Below are 26541 nucleotides of genomic sequence, written 5' to 3'. Positions count from 1 at the left end.
TTTGTTCCTAGGTGGCCTTCAATCGAGTGGCACGTGGCATGCTGCACCAGGATCACATAACATTTGCCATGTTGTTGGCCCGGATCAAACTGAAAGGCACTATTGGGTAAATGTTTGTTTTCTTGTTTCACTTCAGTTGAAAAAGGGAGGGCTGTTTTGGAGGCACCTAGCTAAAATCTTCTTTTTCTTTAATATTAGGGAGCCTACATATGATGCAGAATTCCAGCACTTCTTGAGAGGGAAGGAGATTGTACTGAACACTTCATCTCTCCCCAAAATCAATGGTTTGACTGTAGAACAAACAGAGGCAATGATGAGGTTGAGCTGCCTCCCTGCATTTAAGGACCTTGTTTCAAAAGTTCAAGCTGATGAGGTAAGTGTTGGCTAGGGTCTGTTTCTCAACTGAGCTATCTTGTTAAGCTTTTTGGGTGTCTGCTTGAAGAGCTTCATACTTACAAGTAATCTCTCCTACTTTGGGAAGAGAAGCCCTAAATGTATGTCCCACATTCTGTCCTTATCTTAAATAGTATCTGTTTGGTTTGCCCTTTCTATTTTTATATCAGAAGTTCAATTCTCTTTGCTACATCTAGTAGTAAAGCCTAGTAGTCTAGCTTGAGGTAAAATAACATACAGCTTGGGCTGGGACTTGGTAGAGATCTGTAGAATCAGGGGTGCTGGAGGCTATCAATGAAATTATTTGGCTCATCTAAAGAAAGTATAATAGACGAAGTGTAATTTCAGTTTTACATGTCCTTGCAGCAGGTTTCTGATATCTTGAAACTCAACTTCAGTGGTTTTGCCTTTTTTTTGCTTTTCAATACAGCAATTCTGTATCTGGCTGGATAGCAGCTCCCCCGAGCAGACTGTACCATACCTTTGGACTGAAGAAAGACCTGCAAGTAAGTGAAGTTGCACTGTTGTCCATACCAGTCCTATTGCACTGATCTAAGCAATTACTGTGATTTTAAAAGCAATTTTAAAGTAGAACTTAATTTTGGACCTTAATGGTTAGGAAAATAATAAAGCTGCGATACCTCAAGTATAGTGGGATTGGTTCTGGGTTGTTTTGGGGAGGTTTGTTTGTTTGGTTTCACTGGGCTTTTTTAAACCAAACTGTTCTAATTGGTAGTTACTACACTTCATTGCTGCACCATAAACTGTGATCTGGTCTTCCACTGAGGATGAAACATAATTCTACAATCTCGTTAGATTGCATAATAGTTTGGATTAACCTTAGTCATTGCCAAACTAAAAATAGCTCAATACTCTAAAAAGCTCCAAGACACAGATTTTCTGAGGACAGGGCTGGTGTAGTAGAGTATTTCAGCCTGCAGCTGTATCTAAGTATGAAGTCTTACCTCTTGCTACATTAGTTGTCAGTGCTAATTTTGTGAGAGTGACAACTTGAGGGTAACTGTTGCCTTTCAGTTCCTCCCCTATCTGAAAGGTAGCTTTAGGAAGTGTTTGCTGTCTTTGATTCCTTGCTCATTCCTGTAGCTTTCTAAATTATGGATTCTAAACTTGTATTTACGAGCTGCTTATTAAAGCTGCTTGACCATTAACTGAAGCAGCTCTAGGGCTATCTACCCTGTCCATACTAGACAAGTGTATATGACTTCAAAGTCCAGCAGAAGAGCAGATTATTTTGTGAGTGAGAAGATGTGAAGAGATCTGTTGTCCTTGGAAATTAAAATCGCTCATGGCAATAATTCTAGCCTGTAGATTTTGTAAACCAGCTGAAGTTGGTAAGTTTTTTCAGTTGTCAAATTGAAAACAGAATATAAGCATTTCATTGAAAAGTTGCATCAGATCTTTCAAAAGGATAATTAACTTTCTAAATATGTAGTCTTCACAACAAGATGGGGAGAAATTGAATGGAGAATTGAAGAGGAGGGTGGTGAGGATGGTTTCCTTAGCTATCCATCTAATCCTGTCTCCTGTTTCCAGCTCCCATTGGACAGGCCATTCATCGCTTGCTTCTGATCCAGGCCTTCCGTCCAGATCGCTTGTTGGCCATGGCACATACCTTTGTTTCAACAAATCTTGGAGAGTCTTTCATGTCCATTATGGAGCAGCCTTTAGATCTGACCCACATTGTGGATACAGAGGTAAACTACTTGTTTTTGAAGGCTAAAACCCTGAGGCAATGCTTAGTGCCACCTTGCATGAGTTCCACAGTGAGCTGAGCTATCCAATGAACATTTTTTCCACTTACCCTTCTCCCACTGGTATGAGAAGTGGATTGTTTTTCTGTTTGTTAATGTAAAACTAAGAGTAACAATGGTTTTAGTTGTACAGAAGGAAGGAACACTGAGCTTACTGCATTCTCATATTTATCCAGTGACTGATTCATATCCTTTTCAACTTCTTGGAGCACAGGTGAAACCAAATACCCCTGTGCTGATGTGTTCAGTGCCTGGTTATGATGCCAGTGGTCATGTTGAAGACCTTGCAGCTGAGCAGAATACACAGATTACTTCTATTGCTATTGGTAAGAGCATACCTCATTTCAACATCTAAGCATAAATGAAATTGTTAGCAGTAAGAGATTTAGCAACCCTTCTGTCTTTTAGGTTCTGCTGAAGGGTTTAACCAAGCAGATAAAGCAATAAACACAGCAGTGAAATCTGGAAGGTAAGTTCTATTTCATTTTCAGCTAGAATACTGCCTAGTAGAAAGGTAGAAGGGGGGAGTTACCTATTAAAGAGATAAAACTGTGAGTGAAAAAAAGGTGGTACTATACTTTTGAATTTTTTGTAATAGCAAGCACATCAGTTTACATCTTCTAGTGAAATATTTTCAGGAGTAGGTTGTATCTGCAAAAACAAGAAAGTTAACCCATTTACAGTACATAGTAACTGATCCTTTGTAGAAGACAGTTTTAAAAGAGGGAGGAAAATCTAGCAGTGATATCATGTTCTGTTCCAGTTTGTGATGTTCACAGCCAGGATCCATCCATAAGATGTTCACTGAAAAGCACTTGTTCTGTTTCAAAAATTACAGATGGGTAATGCTGAAGAACGTTCACCTGGCTCCTGGCTGGCTCATGCAGCTAGAAAAGAAATTACATTCCCTACAACCCCATGCTTGCTTCAGACTCTTCCTTACTATGGAGATTAATCCAAAGGTAACACTGATCTAAAATTTGATTCTCTGGCAGAGTAACTGGCTTGCAGAGCTAAGAGTGCTCGCTGGGAAGGTTTTCTCATGACTGCCTTGCTGCAGTAAAGAAGAAGGAAAATACACTCCTGGTGGGGGAGTTATTAGCCTTGCTTTCTGATAAGTAAATTGTAGCTGAAAACTTCATACCATTCCTTTTGCCGATTCCCCTACTCTCCAAAAGAAAGGCAGGACTTCATGTGCTCACCATGAGGCTTTGAAGCTGATGCAAACTGTGCTGGGATTTAATTTAGGAAGGCTAAAGCAGCTGGATTTGAACTTACTGGTCTTCTCTAGGTGCCAGTGAATTTGTTGCGTGCTGGCCGAATCTTTGTGTTTGAGCCTCCTCCTGGTGTGAAGGCAAACATGCTGAGGACCTTCAGTAGCATTCCAGTCTCTAGGATGTGCAAGGTAAGGCTGCAGTTTGTGTCCATGAAACTTAATAGAAGACCATGTTTGTTGAAATCTTACCTTAGATGATAAACCCTTGGCTTCTAAGATGTGCCTGAAGTGTTTTTCTTTCCTCATCCAAGTAAAGTAGTAGTTGCTTTTTCCATTAGTAGAATGTATTCTGTTTTGGCAGCAATCAAGTATTAAATCTGATACTTTCTTAGTATCAGATTTAGCAGGCTTTGGTTTTATCAGTTCGCTTGAGTAACAGTTGTTGGGTTTTGTGTTGGTTTTTTTCTCCCCACTTCTAGTCTCCAAATGAGCGTGCTCGTTTGTATTTCCTCCTTGCCTGGTTCCATGCCATCATCCAAGAGCGCCTGCGCTATGCTCCTTTGGGTTGGTCCAAGAAGTACGAGTTTGGAGAGTCTGACCTGAGATCTGCCTGTGACACAGTGGACACCTGGCTGGATGATACAGCAAAGGTAAGTAGTGTTGTGTACTTAGATACAGGTAACAGATTACTTTGGATCTTCAGTGAAACAGTCTCTTCTGGAAACATTTAGGAAGTTAAATGAGTAGGCACAAAATCCTGTTGGCAATTTAACAATTATTTCCTGCTTATTATAGGGTCGCCAAAACATTTCCCCTGATAAGATCCCCTGGTCTGCACTGAAGACACTGATGGCCCAGTCTATCTATGGAGGTCGTATTGACAATGAATTTGATCAACGTTTGTTGAACACTTTCTTGGAACGCCTGTTCACTACCTTAAGTTTTGACAGTGAATTCAAACTGGCTTGCAAAGTTGATGGACACAAAGATATTCAGATGCCAGATGGAATCAGGTATCATTTTTTCCTTATCCTGATTTCTGTGTACAGCTTTTTTTTTTAATTAAAAAACTGCATACAAAGGAGAACAACGAAGCACATAACCTGTATTCTGTGCTATGTAAACATGTGTCTCAGGCAAAGCATTACCTTGGCATTCTTACAGAGGAAACCTTTTAATGAATATTAAAACTCTGCCTTGCAGGCGTGAGGAGTTTGTCCAGTGGGTTGAGATGCTGCCAGATACACAAACACCATCATGGCTGGGCCTGCCAAATAATGCAGAGAAAGTTCTTCTCACCACACAAGGTAAATCCCGAGCTTTAACAATGTCTTCCATAGATTACCAGGGCACCATTTTAACTAAAAAGCCAAAGAGAAATACAAATTTTGCTGAAGTCAATAGCTTTCTCCTGCACCCTCAACATAATTGGTTTAACTTCTGCAAGGTAAGACACTTGAGTAGTCAAAAAACTGGCCAGGAGCCTGTAAATCAAAAAAGCCATTTACATTTAGTCTTCCTAAATGTAACCTGGAAAGCTTTTTGTAATCTTCTGGAGCCACCTACAGCTGTGCAGTTCTGAATCTGAGGTCTAGACTAGGAATAATGGAAAGTCCTGGTTCTTGCATGGAAGTTTTAATCTTGATGCCACTGCTTCTCTGACTAACAGCAAATCTTCTGCTTCAGGCATAGATATGATCAGTAAAATGCTGAAAATGCAGATGCTGGAGGATGAGGATGATCTGGCTTATGCAGAAACTGAGAAGAAGACAAGAACTGATTCTACATCAGATGGACGCCCAGCCTGGATGAGAACACTGCATACCACAGCCTCTAACTGGCTTCACCTTATCCCACAAACTCTAAACCATCTGAAGCGGACTGTGGAAAACATTAAAGTAAGAACTACGTTTTATTTAACATGGGCATAGGAAAAGCACAAGTTCAGGTGCATTGTGGTTTGCCAGTACCAACTATACTGCTCAAGTGTTAATGGAACCTATTAGTGCTGATTCTGAGTGCCATAGCCATGTAATGACCTGCTGGGTTTCTTGAAATGCTCCTAAAACCTGGTTTTCGTCTTCTGGGTGTTATTTGAAGAATTTGGGTATTATTTGAAGAAATGGAATGGGAAACACTGTAGCCAGGGAGCTGCAGCAGGGAGTCTGCATTAATTGTTCAACTATGACTTCTACTTTCTTGTTTCTCCAAGGGAGAGGAGACAGGTACTTGTAAAACAGTGTCTGCAATCACTTTCTTCACCACACACTGCATCTTTGTGTTCAGTGCTTGCAGTCACAGTGTCACTGCTCAGTCCATCCAGAATTTGGGGATTGCTTTTCATTTTCCAGCAAGAACTTTGATCTGCAGCTTACTTTCAATGTTTTGACCATCAGGATCCTTTGTTCCGGTTCTTTGAGAGAGAGGTGAAAATGGGAGCTAAGCTGCTCCAGGATGTTCGTCAGGACCTGGCAGATGTGGTTCAAGTGTGTGAAGGGAAAAAGAAACAAACCAACTATTTGCGTACACTGATAAATGAGCTGGTGAAAGGTATGGGAATTCAAATCAGCATCTCCAGTGCTGCCTTTGCTTCTTGCACTCTGTAAGAGGCTGTTGTGGTCAGCAGCTTAAAAAAAAAAGCCAGAAATGGTAGAGAATATGGATAGGCTTTGCCATTTGACACAAGTAATACTTAAAGTTGAGGATAAAATGCCAATTGGTTTGGTTTGCGATTGCAAGTTGAGGTTGATGATAGTCGAATAATAATATAATAAATAGGCTATAGTAGTAATATTATTGGGCCTTTTTGTACGGTTTATATTAGCAGCTTAATTTCTAAGATAAAAATCTTTCTAAATTCTCAATTTCTGACCTGTGACAGAACAAAGTTATTTATATCACCAAGTGAGTAATACTGGTCCTATAAAATCTCCCAGAAAATATTCAAGTTCTCTGAATTTCTGTTTAAAGATTATACATAAATGTGGAATTTTCACACACATCCTGCATGTAGTACTAAATTAAGATTTTAACAAAAGCATTTTCTGAAACAGAGATGCTTTACCTGTTCAGTTTTTTCTAAAGAACTCAAATCTTCATGCAGAGTTGAAGATTAGGTGTTGCAGTAAATGTCTGTAACTGCAGCTGCTCTTGGAGGGTATCTGTAACTGTGAGTGGCATTTTAAATACAGAGTAGACTTAGAGGGCATTTGCTGTGTAATCTTTGAAAGTGCTTTCACTTACTGAGGGGTCTTTTAAAATAGAGGTTGGTATTCCAGTCCAAGTCTTCAAAGTTTCAACATAGTGTGTCATTTCAACCTGTATATGAACAAAACTTAACTCTGATCACTTTTTTGGTAGGTATTTTGCCTCGTAGCTGGTCTCATTACACAGTGCCAGCTGGTATGACTGTTATCCAGTGGGTGTCTGACTTCAGTGAGCGTATTAAACAGCTCCAGAATATTTCCCAGGCAGCTGCATCTGGTGGAGCAAAGGAACTGAAGGTACCTTGTGCTGACTTCTCAGGGTTATTGGTGGCGCTGTGTAACTGCTTCCTGCAGTCTTCACATCAGGACTTCTAAGTAGCTCCTCAGTCAATGAACTTGAGTCAGTGTTCTCTGAAATGTCTGTAAATACTGCTGAGTGTCTCCTGATCTGAACATGATGAGGCTTAGCAGGCTAACTGTGCACAGAGATCAGAGGGAGCTTTAGTATTGTGGAACAGCAGGAGACAAAGCCTTAGAGCAAAAAGCATCTTAGCAGTTACACAGTGTTCCAGTAGCAGCAGGAGCATTTTAATGTAAATAGATTGCTGAAGTATTTATAATAGTCATTAACTAATACTGCAGCTGAAATACTTTTTTCTCTTATATTTTTCCCCTTAAATAGAACATCCATGTGTGCCTTGGTGGCCTCTTTGTACCAGAGGCATATATTACTGCTACAAGACAATATGTTGCCCAAGCAAACAGTTGGTCCCTTGAAGAGCTCTGTCTTGAGGTCAATGTTACAACTACCCAGAACGCAGTCCTGGATGCCTGCAGCTTTGGAGTCACAGGTAAGCTTAGCTGAAGGAATGGTCCTTGCTCTGAAATGTTTTCAGAAGCTTCTGGTATTAAATGGACTATGTCCAATGAAAAAAATCCTGTCATTGCAAAAGTTAATACACACTTTCTGAAAGTGTTTAGAGATTAGTTTGATATTAGTTATGAGGGAAGTACTTACAGTGCTAATAAATCCCAAGGCCGGGGTCAGTATATATTGAAGGTATTGCATAGTGTATCACCTACAACCTCTTCATTTTGCAGGATGAAATACTTCTCATTAGTGGACTTAGCCTTTAAATGATACAGAGAGAGACAGCCTTTGGATGTATGAAAACTCTTAGAACTCTAAACTGTATTGCAATTTGCAGGCCTGAAGCTCCAGGGAGCTACATGCAGTAACAACAAGCTGTCGCTTTCGAATGCTATTTCAACTGTCCTGCCCATTACACAGCTCCGCTGGATCAAGCAGACAAATGCTGATAAAAAAGCAAGTGTTGTAAGTATTGATAAAAATACTCAGATGTACCGAGCAATTTTTTTCCTAAGGCTTTTGGGATATCTGTATTGGGCACCACAAATCAAATTGGTGTTCTCTAATTACTCCTGCCATCAGTTGGCATCTGATTTCCAGGCTAGCAGCAAACAGATCAAATGCTGACCATGTCTTTCGTTTGTAGATAGATAAAAAGGAAAGACATCAAAAAATACTGTTCAGTGCTGTTGAGGTCAAAACTCAGATTTACACCTACAGCAGCATCTGTGAATTTATTAAGCCTTGGGGTTTTCCTCGTGTTTTGCACTCTGAATTATCTGAGGCTAAATTCCCATCTCAGTACTGTATAGTGTTATGGAAACCTGTTACACTCTTCAGCTGTCTTACACAACTCTTCTTTTCTTCTTTTCCCCAGGTTACTTTACCAGTTTATCTGAACTTCACTCGTGCTGATCTGATTTTCACTGTTGACTTTGAAATTGCCACCAAGGAAGATCCCCGCAGCTTCTATGAGCGTGGTGTTGCAGTTCTCTGCACTGAGTAAACAATTTTCCTTTCATTGGTTAATGCTATAGTAAGTGTCAGTCTTCTATGTAGTGTTCACCTGTACTTTTGTAATCAGGGCAGGTTAGCAGATGGATTTGTGTCAAGTTGGCTGGAGAGGCAGCAGTGCATTGGGATGCTGAAAGGCCAGAGAGATTTCTTGGAAGGAAAATTGTATGAGAGTTCTAGATGGTTATTGATAGATGTGAGATTCGATGGATTGTGTTACATTAAATAAAATATATAGCAAAAACTTTGACGGTCTGTTTCTGTTAATATAATTCTTAGTGATGTTTTTGGTCTGGAAAACCTATACCCTTGATCTTTTCAGAGAATAACTGTAAGTTGCTCTTTGAGCTAACTTCCAGTAACAGGAACCTTGGAATGTAAGTCTGTAGTGCAGTAAGACACAAAGCCTGACATCTGCTCTGATAATTCAGGCTATTGCATTAATTACTTGCAATGGACTGGTTCTTACTTGAAGTAACCTGCCATGATGCATTGAGAAGCTGGAGCCATCCTGAGCTAAACTGCCTTGTGCTATTGACTGTAGAGCTTCCTCTTTCTAAAACTGCTTTTATGGTGGAATAGGCTTCCGGACTGATGTCTCAGTAACCTAGGAGGAAGCTATTAAATGCCTACACAAGGAGTTACAATATTATTTCAGACTCTCACATGTGACCAGCTGTTACTAAATTAGGGGAGCTGAGAGTTCCTGCTAGTTGCTTGGGTTGCTCTAATAGTTTGGGCATTTCCTTGCTTTTTCTGATCCTGAATTCATTAGCTAAGCATTTTTGCCTTTCTGACCATCCTCTCAGAACAACTGTCCTCTCTGGCAGTGGCTAAAATCAAGTGTTCAAAGGTGTGTATGAAGGATGCAGGTGCACAGCTTTCCAATCTCAGAAATCTTGAGAGCCCCTTCCTTCAGTGATTGCTCCTATGAAAGCAGTGAATTTCATCAGCTCTAGTATTTTTTCTGTGATAAGGAGTTCTATAGTACAAGCTTGTGCTGGGGGGAAAAATTGGTATCTCAGCCTACCTCACATACTTGTTTTCATCAGTACCTGCTGATTACTAAACCAGAATCCTGTCTGCCTTCTCCCTACTGTTTTGCAGAGTTAATCACTGAGATTGAATTGTCCTGGCTGGTTTTGTTACCTTACAAAGTGTGAATCCCAGACCAGTGAATCACATAGTCTTTGTGCCTGTAGTTCTTACCCCGTTGTGAGGAGCAGAGGTGAGAACTACATGCATCATCATCCAAGATGAGTTGTAACTATAATGCCCTTGCTTTATTTCAGCCTCTGTGAGATGCTGTGCTTTCCAGCACTAGAATATTAATGTCTGACATGGTACAGAAAAGAGCAGACCTCCTGCCAGCAGCATGCTCTGGGTGCCAGTTGCAACACGAAGTATTGACCTAAATCAACATCTGGTTTTTGGCTGCTCAGATGAATGTGCACCTTCCTTTCAGCAGCTGCTGTTTGTGCACAGCTCATAGACCTGGGCTGTGGCACCACTTCCAGCTACTATTAAAACTCTGCTCAACCACTCCCATCTATTGGCAAATGCTGATGAGGAGATCAAGAGTCTCAAGTATCCTAGAGTTTGAGCTTCCCCAGTTCTTCAGTTCTTCTATGTTAACTGCTGCATTAGGCCTGAATTAACAAAAGGTGCAATTTCTAGTTCACAAATTAATCCACAGCTGGATTCTCAGAGTGAATAAACATATTCCAATGAGTATATACTGTCCCATGTGGCTTACCTTTCCACTTCCCTCCTGCTCCTGTTGTGTTTTTTCCTAGTGGATTATGTATTTCAGCATGCTATGTAAAACAACTGGTTTGAGTGAAATCCTCTTTAGGTGAGATTAGGGTTCTTGGCTGCAGTTTGAAAGTCAGGAGTTCAGTTTTATTTAGCCTCAGCTGAAAGAGCTGAGAGCTGGGGTGTCTATCCCAGTCTAATGGATTTTAAATGGTCCAACATCTTTGCCCAAGGCTGAAGGGCTTGGCTGCGCCACAATGTCATATTTTTTAAGCTTTTCACAATTCTTTATTCTGGAGAGAGCTGTAGCCTAATTGCAGTACACACAAGTCTACAGCTGCAAGTGGTTGGTTGTTGGTTTGTTTGGGGTTTTTTTCCAATTAACATCACAGTTTTCACTGCAGCAATCTTTGCCTCTGGGACAAATCAAGGGGCAGCCACAGTAGCTCCTGTCTTGAGGCAAAGGTCTCTGAAACTCACTGTTTAACCACATATGTTCCAAGCTGATTAAAAACCATTTCCAGCTGGGGGAATAAGGATGAACGAAAAGTTGCTTTAATAAATACACAGGTGAAAAGGTGCAAAGCAAGTAGTTAATATTTTGAGTAGTTTTCCATCTTAGGAAAGAAACTGGAAATTAAAAATCTCTGCCAGTTGTACAAAACAAATACTTTCACAAGTTGTTGGTACTAACATCTTTCAAGCCATCATTATACATTCATCATTATACTAGTAGTTCCCCTCCCACACAAATGGACAACCCAGATTCTAAAGGTGATAAATTAGCATACAGGAGAGGGAGATCAGAGGTACAGTTTTTGCTTCCTAACCAGCCTCCAATCTGTGGGCAGCTCTGTGATAGAGTGATTGGTCTCACCAAGAAGCTCTGAGCTGATGTGTTCCACCTCACATTGTAAACACTGATGTGGCAGCTACACAGAAACTGCCCAAAACATTGGTCAAACCAGGTAGCAGCAGCTATGGTAACAGCAACTACACAATTTCCCCTGCTTTGAAGGAGAAAATAAATGGTATTTTGCCAGTAGTTGCAGTCAGTTGAGCATGATGCAGTTCAGCTCGTGGTAGTCAAACCTGTAAGATCCTTCACCACTCTGAGGGAGGTCAGGCACAGCAAGAGCCAAACACTGACACAAAGCAGCTGCCAGACAAGCCATGGCTGTTGAAAGCTAATTGCAGCCAAGAGGTCCTTCTTCCTTCCCTCCTCATCAAACCCTTGTTGGTATTGGTGAAATTACACTGAAACTGAGCAGGTGCCTCCAGTACTGCACACAGGAGCTGGTGCTTCCAGAGGCCCTGGGCCCCAAGCTTGGCTCTCATGCTGAGGATATACCTTTGCTAGTTTTCACTAGAATTGCCACACAACTTGTTTGATTCCATTCTTCAGGTGGATCTCAGAGCTTACAGTGCAGTGCATTTGTAACAGGCATGATTCAGCAGCTTGTTCAGTTCAGGTACACTCTGCAAAAGAAATCTCTACCAGGATGATTCTTCAGAACAGTTTGTCCAATAATTTATTCATCCCTTAGATTAGGTTGCACGGAATTTCTTGAGTTTTTCACTAGCACCCTCTGGAGCAGGAATCACTTGTTTTCTTTTAATTACAGGCTGCTTGGCCATTGTGCCATCACAGGGAGCTGTGATTAGGGGCTGTGGAGCAGTGTCAGCTGGGCTTGCAGGGAGAGCCACGGAGGCTGAAGGGTTAATAACCATCGGTAAGGTGCAGTCAGGTTTCAGCCCTGTGGGGGGAAATGCTTCTGTGGCTGGAGGCAGCTCAGGTGATGGCAGCAGGAGATCATTCTTGTGGCTGGGAAGCTCCGGGGCTGCTATACAGTCATTTACTGCCTGAATTTCACTGACATTTGGAGGATTAGGGAAGGATTCTTCATCCTCTGAAGTATCAGCATCCTTCAAAGGCATTGCTTTTGGGGCATGGTTTGTCCATGGTGCATCTTTGATACCACAGTCAGTGTGAACAGATGCATCTTCTGAATCACCATCATAAGGATCTAAAAACTAAAATAAACATCTCTAAATGTGGTGGATGCTTATTTGTCCTTTAAAAAAGAAAAAAAAAAAAAAAACCTAACGATGCAACATACAATGGACTTAAAAATCCCTTTCAGCGTAAATCACAGATTTACTGTGGAAGTTTTTTTGTTTATCCACATATTCCTACCTCTATTTCAGTTTTTGGATGCTACACCAAGAACTGTGTAATACCCAAAACCTACTTGCAGTCCCTTGGAATCCTTTGCTTTCTTGAAGCCTCCAGCAAGTGGGCAAGGCACAACCTGTTTAAGAGAAGGTAACATAGGTTTATAAGGCACTTCCCTATAAATCATTAAAAGAAAACCAGAGTAGGTGAAAATCCTAGCCAAGAGGAAGCCAGATTTTCACCTTGCTAAAAGACAATAAAAAGTGTGTCTCAGTCTAACTTCTGAAGGTCTGGTAAAGTTAACCTAAAATAGAGCTATGGTAAGTCTTAGTGCACTTAAAACATTGCTCTAAAAAGAACAATGAGTAATTACATACCACCAGAAAAATAAACCAAATCAGCACTTAAATAATAGTAGTCAGGATACAATTTAGAGTTTAGAGAGCTTCCCTCCCACTCAGTTCCCTTTTTGTTCTTTCACATAGGGATGACTGGAAATCCTGAAATCATGCTTAGAGTCTGGGCCTATTAATTAACAAAAAAAAAAAAGCCATGTAGGAAGACTCCCTTTAGAAAGCAAATCCCAGGTACAAAAGTCTCACAAAGGGAAAAAAGTTAACAGCAAGGAAAGTGGGAAAGTGCTTCTTGAGAAGGATCCACTGCAGGTGCTGGGAGAACACACTGCCAGTCAGTGCCTTGCTGCTTCCAGTGGGAAGGGGGAGAACTAAGCACAGCTGAGACAAAGCAGGGCTCAGGAATCTGGACTCCACAGGAAACCAAAGGCTTTAGCTGAAGAGCTGAAGTCCAAGCCTATTTGTGACCATGTATACTTCTGCTGGTTCAAGAACAGAAACATCCCCACAAAGCCCTTCTGCTTCTCCAAAGAGCCCAGAAATCCCCCAGTCCCAGCCTCAGCACCCTCAGGGAGGGCAGCCAGCTCTTTGTGCAGGCTGGCATCTCTGCAAGCCCTGCTCCCACCCATCAGGCAGCTGGACTTCCAGCCTGCTTTCTCCCAGTAGAATAGACAACTCCAGCCTTGCCCTGACCTTTCTGGAAGGTGAAGTGGTGGCAGACTCCTGGCAGGCAGCTTCTCCAAGTCACAGAGCACAGTGATTCACACAGACCAACAGCAAGCATCAATTCCAAAGACTTTCACCCACAAAATAAGTTGGTTTTTTTCCTCCACTCAAGCACCAGTGTTTTCATCAACACTAAACACACTGGTTTGACAGAACAATGATCAAGATGTTACCAATATCCATAACTAACTGCTACAGCAGCAGACCTGCTCTTAATCTCCTCCCAAATGGACAGCAAAAGGTAAAGGTTCTCCAGCCTGAGTTGTAGAAATCCCACTGGACCACACCTGCTGAAAGTTAACCACCAGAAACAATCCTGGTTAGCACTTTCTTAGTGTTTGTCTGCCTAAAACACTGTGTTTCCTGCCTCATCCCCCTAGAATGAACTTTTCTAAAGTTAGTAACAGTTGTAAGAAACAGCCTGATGGAGAGGGTAGTGTTAGATTTGGGGTTGTTTAGTTTTTTTTCACAGTCACAAAATCAACAGCCCCACAACATGCCTTAGATGCTCCCTAATGAGGTTGAAAGAAGAGCTGGATACACATCAGGGAATCACACCAGCATCAGAACACTTCAGAGTCAGTCCTTACCTCCACCCTGGATTCAGATTCAGACTCTGTGCTTGACTCCACTGTGCACTTCTGCTGCAGAGGAGGAAGAGAAAGAAATATCACTCAAAGCAGAAGTTACTGCAGCTTCAGGCTGAAGCTGAAGTTCTAATACAAACTAGGTGCTGAGTTTCTCCAAAGCTTTCCCATCTGAAGCCAGCTTGTCTTTCCAAATATCCCACAGCTGTGGTGCTGGTTGGGTTGTGCAAATGAGACACAAGGGAAAACCAGAAGTCTCTCTCACTCCTCACCCCCAAAAACACAAAGGGAAGCAGTCCAGAACATGCCTTGCACTTGCTAAGAATGGTTACACCAGGCTTGTGAGTAACTTTACCAAACAATTTTTAGTTTGCACTGTGGTTCTGTTTGTTTCTTTGCATTTGTTGGCCCTACAGCTCAGGAATGTAATTGCAGATAAATGACTCAAAACATCCTCATTTTTTCTAAAGTGCTTGCTCAGAAAGAGATCTTACAAACAGACAGCTCCCCTATTCCCCAGGGGGGTAGCTCAGAAGTGAAAGAGCTTCTTCCATCCTTCCCATTTAAACTAAATCATCCACACCTGTTTTTCATGCACTCTTTTCCAGCCCAGCCAGCTGCACCATCAGGCCAAGGGCAAACCAACAAACACTTCTTGAATTATATTTTAAAATGGGGGTAGAGAAGCAGCAATTAGAAAAGTTACCATGTATTTTCGTGCCAGTCTTTCTACACAGTCTGAGCTTTTAACAGAATCCTCCTTTTCCTGAGCATCTACTGAAATATGCAGAGAGTAGGAGAGCACATTAGAGAAAACCTTCTTAGAGATGAATTGCCCAGACATGGCTACTCCCATTAATGCTAGAAAAGTTGATCAGTCCTTCACATAGTCTGTGTTAAGCTCTCAACAGAAGACAGCTTCTGTTTAAAAAAAAAGAAGAAGCAGCCAACTGTCTTCTGCCACAAGACTTCACTCACTGCTCCTTCATGCAGCATGAGGAAAAAAAGATTTATTTTCTTTTAAAGAAGCTTATACCAGTAAAATGGACTTTTTTTTCTCTTTTCTTTTAGGTACTACAAGTGTGCTGAACCCTAGAAGAAGTATTTGTACTCAAGACATCCAACTGGACTAGAGAGACATAAATGCAAATCTGTGCCATAAGCCAGCTCTCTGTTCCAGTTCCCCACTCCCAAAATTCAGTCCCTGCACACTCACCCCCCACCAGGGCTCTGTCACAGGGGTTCCCTCCCTTCCCTCCTTCCATACCCTCCATGGGCTGCCCAGCCTCCCTTCTCTTCCTCCGCCGCTGCCTCTTCCCAGCTGAGGCCATCCTGCTCCCAGCACTTCCCCCCTCTCCAGCTTTATAGGCTGGGCCCTGCTGCCCCCACCTGCACCCTCACACCACCCTGCTCAACCTCCTCCACCTGGAGGGCTGCTCCTTCGAAAAAGAGGGAATGAAGCAAGAAACTCAGGGTGAAGCCCTTTGTGCCACTGCAAGGCTGCAGGCTGCTCTGCAGCAGAGCCAACAGTGTGCAGCCAGCACTCCTTTAATCATGACATTTCCCAAGTGTGTATATAAAATATACACACACACACATAAAAGCATTTGCTGGAGCAATGATCTCCCATGTAGTAAAGGGACAGTTGTAGCTGGACACACAAAACTGTCTGAACATCCTTCTTAATCACTTACAATGCAGCACAACAATTTTACTGTTTTTAAATGCCAGTATTTTATCAGGGTTACTGGAGAATTATCAATCAGGTCTGTTTTTCACAAAGAAGCAGATCTGATTTGACCCTTTGAAAGCCACATTCTCAATTCCCTTTCTTCTTGTACTTTTTCGAGGAAATTAGGAACTATTTTTACTTTTTTCCAAAACAAATTCCTTGTCTTCACATTATCTCTTTCCTAGCTAGCTTTCTTGCATGTTTCTGTACAGTGCAGAAGGTACTGCTGTACAAAAGCCTCAGCAAAACAAACATCTCACTCTAAAGCCAGCAGTGGGTTGTAGCTCTGAGAAGGCACCAGGAACAAGTCCCAGTGCAGGTGACAGTGACAGCAGCTGTACCAGGAGCAGCTGAGCCCCACAAGCCTCCACCTCACTTCTGCCTCCAGCTGAGCTAAGCCCTGCTGCTCACACCTCTTTTCTTCCCAGACACCTGCCTTGCCATCTCCTTACCTTCTCTACCCAGACCATGTGGTTATTATTCCTTCTCTTCACAATCTCCAACCATTTTCAAAACACCAAAATCTCACTCAGCACCTCCCACCACCGAGGTGGGAGCTAAGGAGGCTGTTAGTGCCGGCAGCACCAGCTGAGCTGAATGAGCACAAACGACCACCATCCTTCACCCAAATCCAAAGCTGGAAGTCATTACTCCCACAAAAGGTGCCCAAAATTAGCTACTAATGCCTTGCAGGCAGCAGCTGCTAGCAGCAAGGTCCTGAGCTCCATGGAATGGTTGGTCTGCAAGGGGTTGCAGATGAAATGGTGGCTCTGAGGGTGAGAACAACCCAAGGCTCTCACAGCAGCCCTGCTCTGTGCCCCTCTGGACAGGGCCAGACAGCAGTTACAGCCACACAACAGAATTCCCAGGGAGATTTTGGGTGTCCACTTCCCAGAGCACACAGGTGATGCCATCACTGTGGCTGCAGTGGGAAGGAGGAGGTGACCAGAGGGTCACAGAGGTGCAGCAATGCTCGCTGTAGGGTTCATTCCAATAATTTCCCACTGCTCAGTGCTCTGCCTCTCCTTGTCTCTCTTGGCCCTGCACAGAACTTGTGCCAGCCCAGCAAGCTCTAATTTCCCTTCAGTCCAGGCTTTCTTAAGGTCTGACTGCTCAGTGTAATGCAAGGAACAATTCAAAACCCCAACATGTCCTCAGGGCAAGAAACACTGGAGATAACCTGCAAGTTATTATTAAGAGAAATTGGTTTTCTAGTTAAAAACTTATGCTGTCACTTTGACCAAGTGGAAAAACCTTGAGCATTTTTTGTCACTGTAAATTTTAAATCCCACTGTAGTAATTGGAAGATATTTTCACCATTTTTTACACATTAGAGATCTCATAAAATCGATTTTAATCACAAGCCACATGTATCTTAAAATCTACCTTAGTTTTGATACAGCACTATTGAATCAGAATTTGTGACACTGAGGCCTTGAAGCAATTACCTCAAGCAGGCTGCTCTCCTGGTAACTTCACACATTGAGCATCACCTAGCGGGAAATCTTTTACTCCTGATTATTGCTTCTGTCACCCCCACACCAAACTGGAAGTTAACACTGGTGCAGACACCAGAAACTGTGTAACTTCCTTCCTGCTTGTGGTTTGATGTCATGTTTGTTATTACAGCCACAGTACATCCATCTCACTATGAGAGGTGGTGATGGCACACAAGCACATCTCACCCTGGCTGTGCTGAGCAGAGTAAGGTGAACAAAGAGCTCCTGCTGAGGCACAGGGACACTCAAGGGACACTCCTCTGCCTCACCGAGTCCCCAGGCAGGGCTGTGGGGGCACCACCTCTCCTGCCTCACTGCCCAAGGAAATTACATCCTTGCTTTGACAATGCTTCTTTCACTAACCTGCAGTCATCACTCACTTCTGCCAACTTTATGAGATAACTGTAATTTGAAATGATTTTGAACATTTCATGTCATGATAGAGAATGTGAAATGTGGAAGACAAACGTCCTGCTTGTTACACAGATTAAGCCTCCAGCAATTGTGTAAGTAGTATTGAAGGAATTGATTTTCATATGCTTTTAAGTTGATTTTCAAAGTTTCATCTTTGAGAAAAGATTCACATTTACAATCATGTGATCACCTCACTAAACTGACATGCAGCAACACCAGCTGGAAGTGGCCCAAGGCCAGTGAACACACCAGCATGTTGGTCCATCCTGCAGAACTGCCCCAGTACTTTGGATAAAACAGTGACCTCTTCTCCCCCCACCGCCCCGAGCAGAGCTGCATTGACATGAAGGTCTCCTTACAAAGCCACAACTTGCTCTTGTGAATACCAAATATGATAAAATCTGCCTGCAGTCCACCAGAGGCACCCAACAGACACCAAACACAAGTTGCTGGATGGAGCTGGTTGCCAAGAACTTTCTACTACCTTAAGACAAATACCAAGGAATACAGAACACAGCACAACCAAGACATTTCCTGGCAGGCAGTGTGATGTGCAAGTAGACTTGTCAGACAAAAGCATTTCACCCCCCAGCAGCATGATGGACCAGGGGTGCAGCTCCATTCACCCAGACTTCAGAACAAGTGCTGAATCATCTACATGCACTAAAGCCAACTGGGAGCAAATCACTTCTTCAGAGACTGCTCCTGCTCTGCTGTGGCACTGGTTTGTAGTGGGGCCACCAAGCACACCCTAATAATAACAACACATGCACATGACAGCTTACAGTGCTCAGGATGCAGAGCAGCAGCTCACACGTCCACGAGCAGATCATGTTTTGTTTCAGTGTGAACAGACAAGTCAGTGACACAGCTCAATTCTTAACACTTTTAACTTTTATTCTTACAGTTCTAGGTTTGAACTGTACATGCAGAGTTGCATAAGTCACAATAGAGATTTACAGTGGATTCTATTCTATGGTAGAGTGCAATCCAGAATCCTTGAACAGTATAAAAAACAACTTTAAACATCAAGACCTTGTTAGGAGCAGAAGGATTAAAGCTTCCCCAAGAAATTCAGCTCTCCTAGATACCTAGTTACTAGGTACTGTATTGTTAGACACTTAAAGAGTTGAAGAGCTGTAGAACACTAAACAAACTTGAACATCCCGGTGTCTTCCCATCTTCATTACTGCTTTCCACATTTCTGGCAATTAAGAATAAGTCAAAAACCCTGCCACCTGCAACCAGCTAATACAGACAAAAATAACTACCTTACTTGCCTGTTTAGGGTTGTACAGTGTTAAAGAAAATATTCCCTCAATGGCATTTGTATCTCACATCAGCTGAAAAAGCAATGTAACAAAAATAAAGGTATAACATCTTTGAAAATAAATATAAAGAGGGAATGCAGACAAAGTGTCAAAGATTTTTTTTTGGCAGGTAACATTCATAATATACAAAATATAACTTATTCATATTAGCCAAGGAAACATTCATGAGTTCCTGTAAACTGGTTTAATCCACCTCCTCCATGCGTGATGTGTCATCGTCTCCTTCAAGAGGTGGCATCTCCTCAGTGACTGCTGGACTAGCTTCTTCTGCAGCAGTGTCATCTTCATCAATGCCTGTGCAGGAAACACACACACTATTAACACTGACAGTGCAACTCAAACATTTCATCTCCACAGCACTTCAACCACCTGCAAGAGTCCATTTTCCACACTACCCAGGCAGGATCAAGGCAATCTCAAAACAATACACCCCAAGTTCACTGGAGCCAGAACAGGTTTGCAAACTTACCCAGCCCAAGCTTGATCATTCTATAAATGCGGTTGGCATGTGTCTGAGGGTCTTCTAAGCTGAAGCCAGAGGACAGGAGTGCTGTCTCATACAGCAAGATGACAAGATCCTTCACAGACTTGTCATTCTTATCAGCCTCTGCTTTCTGCCTCAGTGTTTCAATGATGGAATGATCAGGATTGATCTCCAGGTGTTTCTTTGCTGCCATGTATCCCATTGTGGAGTTGTCCCTTAATGCCTGAGCTTTCATGATCCTCTCCATGTTGGCAGTCCAGCCATATGTACTGGTTACAATGCAGCATGGAGAAGTAACTAAACGATTGGACACAACAACCTGCAGAGGGAATACAAAGCACCAGATTGCTATTTAAGCATTTTAAGAACTCCAACTGATTTACCCTAAATTAATTTTAGATTGCACTTGTTACACACACAAACTAAGTACTATTTTTACCTTTTCTACTTTCTTTTCAAGGATGTCTTTCATGATCTTGCAAAGATTTTCAAACTTTGCTTTCTTCTCCTCCTGTTTCTTCTTCTCTTCCTCATCTTCTGGAAGCTCCAAACCCTCTTTTGTTACAGAAACCAGGGTCTTGCCTTCAAACTCCTTCAGCTGCTGCACACAGTATTCATCAATAGGCTCAATCATGTAGATCACTTCCAGCCCATGTTTGCGAAGACGCTCCACAAAAGCGGAGTTGGCCACCTGATCCTTTGTTTCACCTGCAAAAGTCAACAATGCCACAGGTGAGTCTCAGCACTAACAGCAGCTCACTCATGTTCTGCAGAGCCTATGCAACATCTGTGGTGCTTCATATGTCCCCTACCACAGGGAACAGAACAGGAGCACTAACAGTCTGAAAACACTCAAGCCTTTGAGACGAGTATTAGACGGCAGAGTGTAAGATTTAGGCATTTAGAAGTAAATTCACACTTCCTGGAATGGCAGGTAAAACATGTTTCTCATTCCTGCCAAGCAAGGAAACTGGGAACCCTGTAACACTACCTATAAATCCCCCAAAAGGTAACCCTACATATGGGTGCCCACATTTACAGACCATTTCAGTTCCCAACTCACCAGTAATGTAGTAAACATGTTTCTGGTTTTCCTTCATCCGAGTGCAGTAATCCTTGAGAGAAACCATTTCATCACCAGATGCAGATGTGTAGTACCTCAGTAACTCTGAGAGCTTCTTGCGGTTCTGCGAGTCTTCATGGATGCCAAGCTGCAGAAGAAGGAAAAAAATCATTAAGTGATTCCTTTAGGTAAATACTGAACTGCAGCAGTTCAGCAGCTCAAGCATAACAACCTGTAACTGCCAATACCAGTACTGTTCAGCAGAAAGACTACAAACCTTGATGTTCTTGGAGAACTGCTCATAGAACTTTTTGTAGTTCTCCTTGTCTTCAGCCAGCTCAGTGAAAAGTTCCAAGCACTTCTTCACCAAGTTCTTCCGGATGACTTTAAGGATCTTGCTTTGCTGCAGCATCTCACGAGAAATATTCAGAGGCAAATCCTCAGAGTCTACCACACCTCTCATGAAATCTGCAAAATGATAGAATTAGTTTTGTTAGTCTCAAACAATAAATACAGTTACTACCTACATGTGGCTCTGCCAATTAAAGATTATTAATTACTTTCTCTAGAATTCTGGGTAAACATGAACTAAGCAGTACTTTCAACTGCTCAAATACCTCATCAACTGTTTAGAACTAAATAAAATGTTCTTGCTTCCAAACATAATTTCTTTTTTAATTAAAAAGCAGTTCCTCTACTTTTCAAGCAACACCTTCCCCTGAATTATACTCACTCAGGTATTCAGGGATCAGCTCCTCACAGTTGTCCATGATGAAAACTCTGCGCACATACAGCTTGATGTTATTCTTCTTCTTCCTGTTTTCAAACAGATCGAAGGGTGCACGTCGTGGGACAAACAGGAGAGCCCTGAATTCCAGCTGCCCTTCCACAGAGAAGTGCTGTAAGAGAGCAAGATTGTTTTAGTCATTTGCATGGTTCCCACTGTGATAACCACTTAACAGCTCTTCAAATGCACAATGCCAACCGTGACCCTTGGAGATCAGTGTAACACAAGCAGCTGAGACACTGCTCAAGATCAAGCACTTTCCTCAGACAGACACATCAAATGTGTCTTCAGCTATGAGGTCAGTAGACCAATCCAGTGTGCATTCAGTTCCTTACACACCACACTGATATTTAGACAGTTGATGTGTTCTTACAGAACTTCCCATTGTCAGCCAACAAAAGGCACAAAACCTTTACAATGAGGAGTTATAAACCTAATCAATTGTTGTATTTGTCACCTAGTTTTTAAACTTAATTACAATGGGTAACTAAACTATAAACTGGGAAGGCACTTGCACTGACTGTGGATTCGATTCAAATTATTAACACCAATGCACAGTGGCTCAGAGTTCAGCAGTATGTTTAGCAAGCATCCAGCTTCAATGTTGTGCATTATGGTTTATGTATCTACATATACAGCAACTGTAATTGTGTCTCGAGAGAAATACATACTTTGACAGCCAGGTGGTCTTCCCAGTCATTAGTCAGACTCTTGTAGAATTCTCCATATTCCTCATTGGTTATGTCATCTGGGTTCCTGGTCCAAATGGGCTTGGTCTTGTTGAGCTCTTCCTGATCAATGTACTTCTCCTTAATCTTCTTTTTCTTCTTCTTATCTCCATCCTTCTTCTCCTCTTCCTCATCAGAACCAACATCCTCAATCTCTGGTTTATCTTCTGTCTTTTCCTCCTTCTCTTCTTTTTCTTCCTCCTTCTCCTCAGCCTCATCATCACTCACCTCCTTATCACGCTCCTTCTCCACCTACAGAAAGACATCACTTGAATTGCAAAAGTTCTAAGTTTGTTAAATAACTTATTAGATACCCCTTGTAGTCTCACAAAGCCAGAAAACTTCATGAGCATGGTGTCAAGCTTTCCCTCCTACACTCCAAGGACTTGCTCCTTCTGGGTACTGATTCAAGTGGCATTTTGTTTCCACATGGTGTGAGCTAGTTCTTACTATTCAGTTTCATTACACTGAGTGACTCCTAACAATACACCTAGATGTAGTAAACAGTTTGGAAACAGACACACTACTGGCTTGGAAAACATCCTTTACCTAGTCCTGTGAAATACAATTTTAAGTAGCAGAACTACATTTTCCAAGAGCTTCCTCCAAAAAGCATATGAAAGAATTTTAACTAACAAAATAAAAATTGACTGCTCCTTCTTACACTAACTCTCACGTGTGAAAGAGACAATAGTTTTTTTAGTATTTCAAGTAAGATACATACAAACAGTGTGATAGGGTAGCCAATGAACTGAGAGTGTTTCTTCACAATTTCCTTGATTCTCCGCTCTTCCAGGTATTCAGTTTGATCCTCTTTAAGATGCAGGATGACTTTTGTTCCACGGCCCAGAGGTTCACCTAGAATGGAATTTACATATTTTATTTTGCTGCAGCAGAGCACATCTTAACTCTTTACAAAGATACTGTTCTATCAGCAATTTTTTCATCACCAGGAATATGAAGCTTCTGTGTACAAAAAACCAGTCTAAATTTCTGAAGCTTACTGTACCCCACATGCATTTCAAATAAAGCTCAGGAAATGATTACTAGTCTGTTCATGGGTTATCTTTAAAGACTCTGAATACAGAGTTATTGAAGTCTACAGAACTACTTCCATGTGTAAACTCTGGAAGCATTAAGTCTTACTGCACCAGTTATCTGGGCATTCCATATATATCAAATTATGCCAACTTACATGGAAAAAAATTACTTGTGTCTGAGCCTTATGTGACACAGAACTTGTACTGATCTATTTTATCTCATGTCTTTTTCCGAGGCAGAATATACACCATTGCCAAACATCTTTAAACAGCATCACTGAGCAGGAACACTGCACACTCACCATTATCCAGTCTGACAGTGAAGGACCCTCCAGCTGAGGACTCCCAAGCATACTGCTCATCATCATTGTGCTTGGTGATCACTGTCACCTTTTCAGCAACCAGGTACGCTGAGTAGAAGCCAACACCAAACTGACCAATCATGGAGATATCAGCCCCTGCCTGCAGGGCTTCCATGAAGGCCTTGGTGCCAGACTTGGCAATAGTACCAAGGTTGTTGACCAGGTCAGCTTTGGTCATCCCAATGCCAGTATCTACAATGGTTAGAGTGCGATCATGCTTGTTTGGAATCAGGTTAATTTTCAGCTCTTTTCCAGAATCCAGCTTGCTTGGGTCAGTCAAGCTTTCATATCTGATCTTATCCAGAGCCTGTAAGAGAAAAGACAGGTTTTAACATTCCCTGACTATTTTTAGAGATTTTAGTAATTGTCATAATTAACCAGGTTAGTTCTGGTTACTTACATCAGAGGAATTGGAGATCAGCTCACGGAGAAAGATTTCTTTATTGGAGTAGAAAGTGTTGATGATCAGTGACATCAACTGAGCAATCTCAGCCTGAAAGGCAAAGGTCTCCACCTCCTCCTCCATGGGTTGGTCCTGAGTTTGCACAGCTTCCGGCATCTGTGAATAGAGAGGGAGGAGTTGAAATTCCATCCGGAACAGCTTAGCAAATGCATCCTCTGCAAGCACTTACACCACGTGGTTTCAGCACCACAGGAACACACGCATATAGAAAAGCCTTTCCCAGGTCTTATTTCCAGCCAGCAACCACTCAGCCATTTTTTAAAAATGCACAAACTAGGTAACATCCCTTTAACTACAGGTTTGCTTTACAATCGCACAAGAGTAAAACAAGACTTTTCCTGTCTCCTTCCTTAATTTACAAATTGATACGAGATCTTTACTTTCCCTCTTCATTTCTCTCACTCACATTCACCTATTACTGAGCACACACAGCTATCACCTACAACAGCAAACATTACACAGAACCGGAGCCGCTTCTCTGGACAAGTATTTACACGGATAAATATTCGTCCTTCACCGGGTACCTGGCTGCCCGTTCTCCCCCTTGCGGGAGCCAAACTCCCGGGGCGGCGGATTTGGCCCCAGAGCTGTGTCCGACCCTAACCCCGCTCCGCTCGCCGCAGGCTCAGAGCCCCAGAGCAGCAGCGCTGCCGAGCCGCGGGGCGCAGCCTGGCCGCAGCTCCGCCCGGACCGCGCCCCCCGAGCCCGGCGCGGCAGCGCCCGAGCAGCGCCCCCTGGCGGCGCCCGCCGGCACCGCGAGACCTTCTAGAAACTGCCAGAGCATCCCCTCCCCCCTCCCCCCGCCGTGCGCGCACCCCCCCGCTCCGAGCGCCGCGCTGCCGAGCAGCCCCCGAGCCCGCTGCCGGCCCCGCGCCCTTGCTCCTTCTCCCCATCCCCCTTTGCCTCCCTCCCGCACTCCGCTGTTCTCCCACTCGCGCCTTCCTGTCGCCCCCGCATCATCCCCTCTGCCCCTCGCTCCCCCTCCCTCCCGGCACTCCGCTCCTTCCCTCCGGCCCCCGCTCCTCCTCCCTCAGTACTCCGCTCCTTCTCTCTCCGCCACCCATTTCTACCCCGATCGCCGCCCCTCCTCTTCTCCTGCTCCCGACTCCATTCCCCCTTCCTTCCCCCTCCCGCCCCCGCCGCTTTCCTGGCCCAGCGCTCCCCCACTGCGGCTCCTCCATCTTGCGCCCTCATGGCCGGGCGCCCATTCATTGAGCGCGGATCTCTGCGGCCGCCCGCTGCCCCCGCACCACAGCGGCTCGGGTCACCCCCCCACAGCCCTCCCGGGCACGCTGCGAGCCGGAGGCGGCGCTGCAGCTGCACCTCAGGACACCAACAGCCTTCCCTGACCGCCGCCTACGCTCCCCCTCCGCTGCGATACCGGATCCCCCCCCGCAAGGAGCTGCCCACCGGTTTTCCTCCCTTCCCCGCCTTACTTAAAAACTATTAATTTAACAACCTGGATTCAGAAGCATCAGCACCCGTTTCCCCTTCAGCCATACCCCGACTTTGAACCCCAGCACCCGTTCAGTCACGGTCACCTTTCCCTGGATCTGAAGGAGCACGGAGGGAAGCACGACCTGCGCCACGCGGCTCCCGCAGCACACCCCACCCCCACCCCCGCGCAACCCCGAACGAGTCCCGCGCCCCCAGCCACCGAGCGCCTGATTCGCCCGGCAAACACTCCCAGCGCCGATCCATCCCCCGGCGGCTGCCGCCTCCGCCGCTCACCTTGGCAGGGGGAAGGGGCGCTGCTCTCCTGGCTGACGCTGTGACACGACCCGCACGCTCCGCTGTAAGCTCGCTAGTGCGCGCTCCCCGCCGCCCGCCCGGTTTATATACGGCGGGATCCGCCTCCTTCCAGAACCATCGGGAACCTTCACCGCCGGCGCGGGGGGGCGCGGGGAGGGGGCCGCGAGCACGGGTGGAGTCTGCCGGCCGGGGGGCGGGGCCGCGCCGCTCGCAGCCAATCGCAGCCGTCCGCGACAGGAGCCGCGGGGCTGGCGTCTGAACGGGCGCGAGAGCGCGCGCTTCCCCCGCCCCGCCCCGGTTCGCCCGCAGCCATTGGCTCGGTCGGGAATCCGGAGGGAGGGGGGAGGCAGGAAGGAGACGAGCGCATGCGCGGTGGCCGCGCGGGACGGCGCTGAAGGGGCGGGGCTCGGGGTGGTTGGGAGTGTAATGGGTGACGTCATCCGTTACCGATCGCCGCTCCGAACGTCCTAGAAGGGGGCGGGGCCGGGGTCTCCTCCCCTCACTCCCCTCCATCCCACTCCATCCTCCCCCCCCCCCGTCCTCCTCCATCCCCTCCATCCTCCCCCCGCCCCCGCGGAGCGGCAGGGAAGGGCCTGGAAAACTCGGGGTGCACCCCCACTGCTGCCGGGAGCAGCCCGGGGCCGGGGCACAAGGCGGCAGTCGCCCCCTCTCTCCCATTCTGAACCCCAGTCTCCGCTGCGGGGCCGGTGCGCCGGCGCGCGGGTGTGCGGGAGTGCGGGGTGCGGGTGTGTGCGTGTGCAGGTGTATGCAGGTGTGTGCGGGTGCAGGTGTGAGAGTGCGGGGTGCGGGTGTGTGC

General features: G+C 44.4%; 3 protein-coding genes across 9 annotated transcripts in view; 1 reads left to right on the top strand and 2 right to left on the bottom strand.

Annotated features, from left to right (window-relative positions):
- DYNC1H1 (dynein cytoplasmic 1 heavy chain 1) overlaps positions 1-8716 on the top strand; it is a 43565-nt gene extending 34849 nt beyond the window's left edge. The window contains exons 62-78 of the mRNA XM_085061353.1: positions 12-106; positions 199-373; positions 824-899; positions 1948-2108; positions 2380-2491; positions 2574-2634; positions 3004-3127; positions 3457-3570; positions 3861-4031; positions 4177-4394; positions 4585-4688; positions 5068-5279; positions 5778-5931; positions 6742-6884; positions 7270-7438; positions 7796-7923; positions 8336-8716. Of these exons, the coding sequence (XP_084917479.1) occupies positions 12-106; positions 199-373; positions 824-899; positions 1948-2108; positions 2380-2491; positions 2574-2634; positions 3004-3127; positions 3457-3570; positions 3861-4031; positions 4177-4394; positions 4585-4688; positions 5068-5279; positions 5778-5931; positions 6742-6884; positions 7270-7438; positions 7796-7923; positions 8336-8464 (2346 nt within the window). The 3' untranslated portion in view covers positions 8465-8716. The remainder of the gene's footprint in view (positions 1-11; positions 107-198; positions 374-823; positions 900-1947; positions 2109-2379; positions 2492-2573; positions 2635-3003; positions 3128-3456; positions 3571-3860; positions 4032-4176; positions 4395-4584; positions 4689-5067; positions 5280-5777; positions 5932-6741; positions 6885-7269; positions 7439-7795; positions 7924-8335) is intronic.
- Positions 8717-10762: 2046 nt separating this feature from the next.
- Positions 10763-16430, bottom strand: LOC146435938 (uncharacterized). 7 transcript variants are annotated; one of them, XM_085061363.1, is made up of 5 exons: positions 16254-16429; positions 14776-14846; positions 14073-14123; positions 12480-12539; positions 10763-12261 (listed from the first exon to the last, which is right to left on the bottom strand). In XM_085061363.1, exons 2-5 carry the CDS (start codon positions 14776-14778, stop codon positions 11776-11778), a joined length of 600 nt encoding a protein of 199 aa, XP_084917489.1. In that variant the 5' UTR covers positions 14779-14846; positions 16254-16429; the 3' UTR covers positions 10763-11775. The 7 variants fall into 7 exon arrangements, with proteins under 7 accessions (XP_084917489.1, XP_084917488.1, XP_084917482.1 ...); XM_085061362.1 differs by having other exon boundaries at positions 14073-14126; positions 16254-16428; XM_085061356.1 differs by lacking the exon at positions 16254-16429 and adding an exon at positions 15337-15415 and having other exon boundaries at positions 14073-14126.
- Positions 16431-18590: 2160 nt separating this feature from the next.
- On the bottom strand, positions 18591-25864 carry HSP90AA1 (heat shock protein 90 alpha family class A member 1). Its single transcript, XM_085061352.1, has 11 exons — positions 25704-25864; positions 23910-24068; positions 23450-23816; positions 22832-22965; positions 22051-22359; positions 21326-21491; positions 20870-21060; positions 20593-20740; positions 19969-20237; positions 19515-19848; positions 18591-19339 (listed from the first exon to the last, which is right to left on the bottom strand). Exons 2-11 carry the CDS (start codon positions 24066-24068, stop codon positions 19230-19232), a joined length of 2187 nt encoding a protein of 728 aa, XP_084917478.1. The 5' UTR covers positions 25704-25864; the 3' UTR covers positions 18591-19229.
- Positions 25865-26541: the final 677 nt, after the last annotated feature.

Source organism: Lichenostomus cassidix, chromosome 5 (genome assembly GCF_008360975.1).
Source record: "Lichenostomus cassidix isolate B80296 chromosome 5, HeHo_3.0, whole genome shotgun sequence".
NCBI lineage: Eukaryota > Metazoa > Chordata > Aves > Passeriformes > Meliphagidae > Lichenostomus > Lichenostomus cassidix.
This window is presented reverse-complemented; position numbering and strand designations above follow the sequence as displayed.

What these genes read in the sequence shown, in the direction of transcription:
- HSP90AA1 (XM_085061352.1), bottom strand. Translation starts at nt 24,068, where the DNA reads ATGCCGGAAGCTGTGCAAACTCAGGACCAACCCATGGAGGAGGAGGTG. An exon ending in GCTACCCTATCACACTGTTT is followed by an intron (nt 22,360 to 22,831) that starts GTATGTATCTTA and finishes GTCTTTCTGTAG; the next exon opens with GTGGAGAAGGAGCGTGATAA. An exon ending in AAGACCACCTGGCTGTCAAA is followed by an intron (nt 21,492 to 22,050) that starts GTATGTATTTCT and finishes GCTCTCTTACAG; the next exon opens with CACTTCTCTGTGGAAGGGCA.
- LOC146435938 (XM_085061356.1), bottom strand. Translation starts at nt 15,400, where the DNA reads ATGGCCTCAGCTGGGAAGAGGCAGCGGCGGAGGAAGAGAAGGGAGGCT. An exon ending in GACTGGCACGAAAATACATG is followed by an intron (nt 14,127 to 14,775) that starts GTAACTTTTCTA and finishes CCTCCTCTGCAG; the next exon opens with CAGAAGTGCACAGTGGAGTC. An exon ending in AATCTGAATCCAGGGTGGAG is followed by an intron (nt 12,540 to 14,072) that starts GTAAGGACTGAC and finishes TCTCTTAAACAG; the next exon opens with GTTGTGCCTTGCCCACTTGC.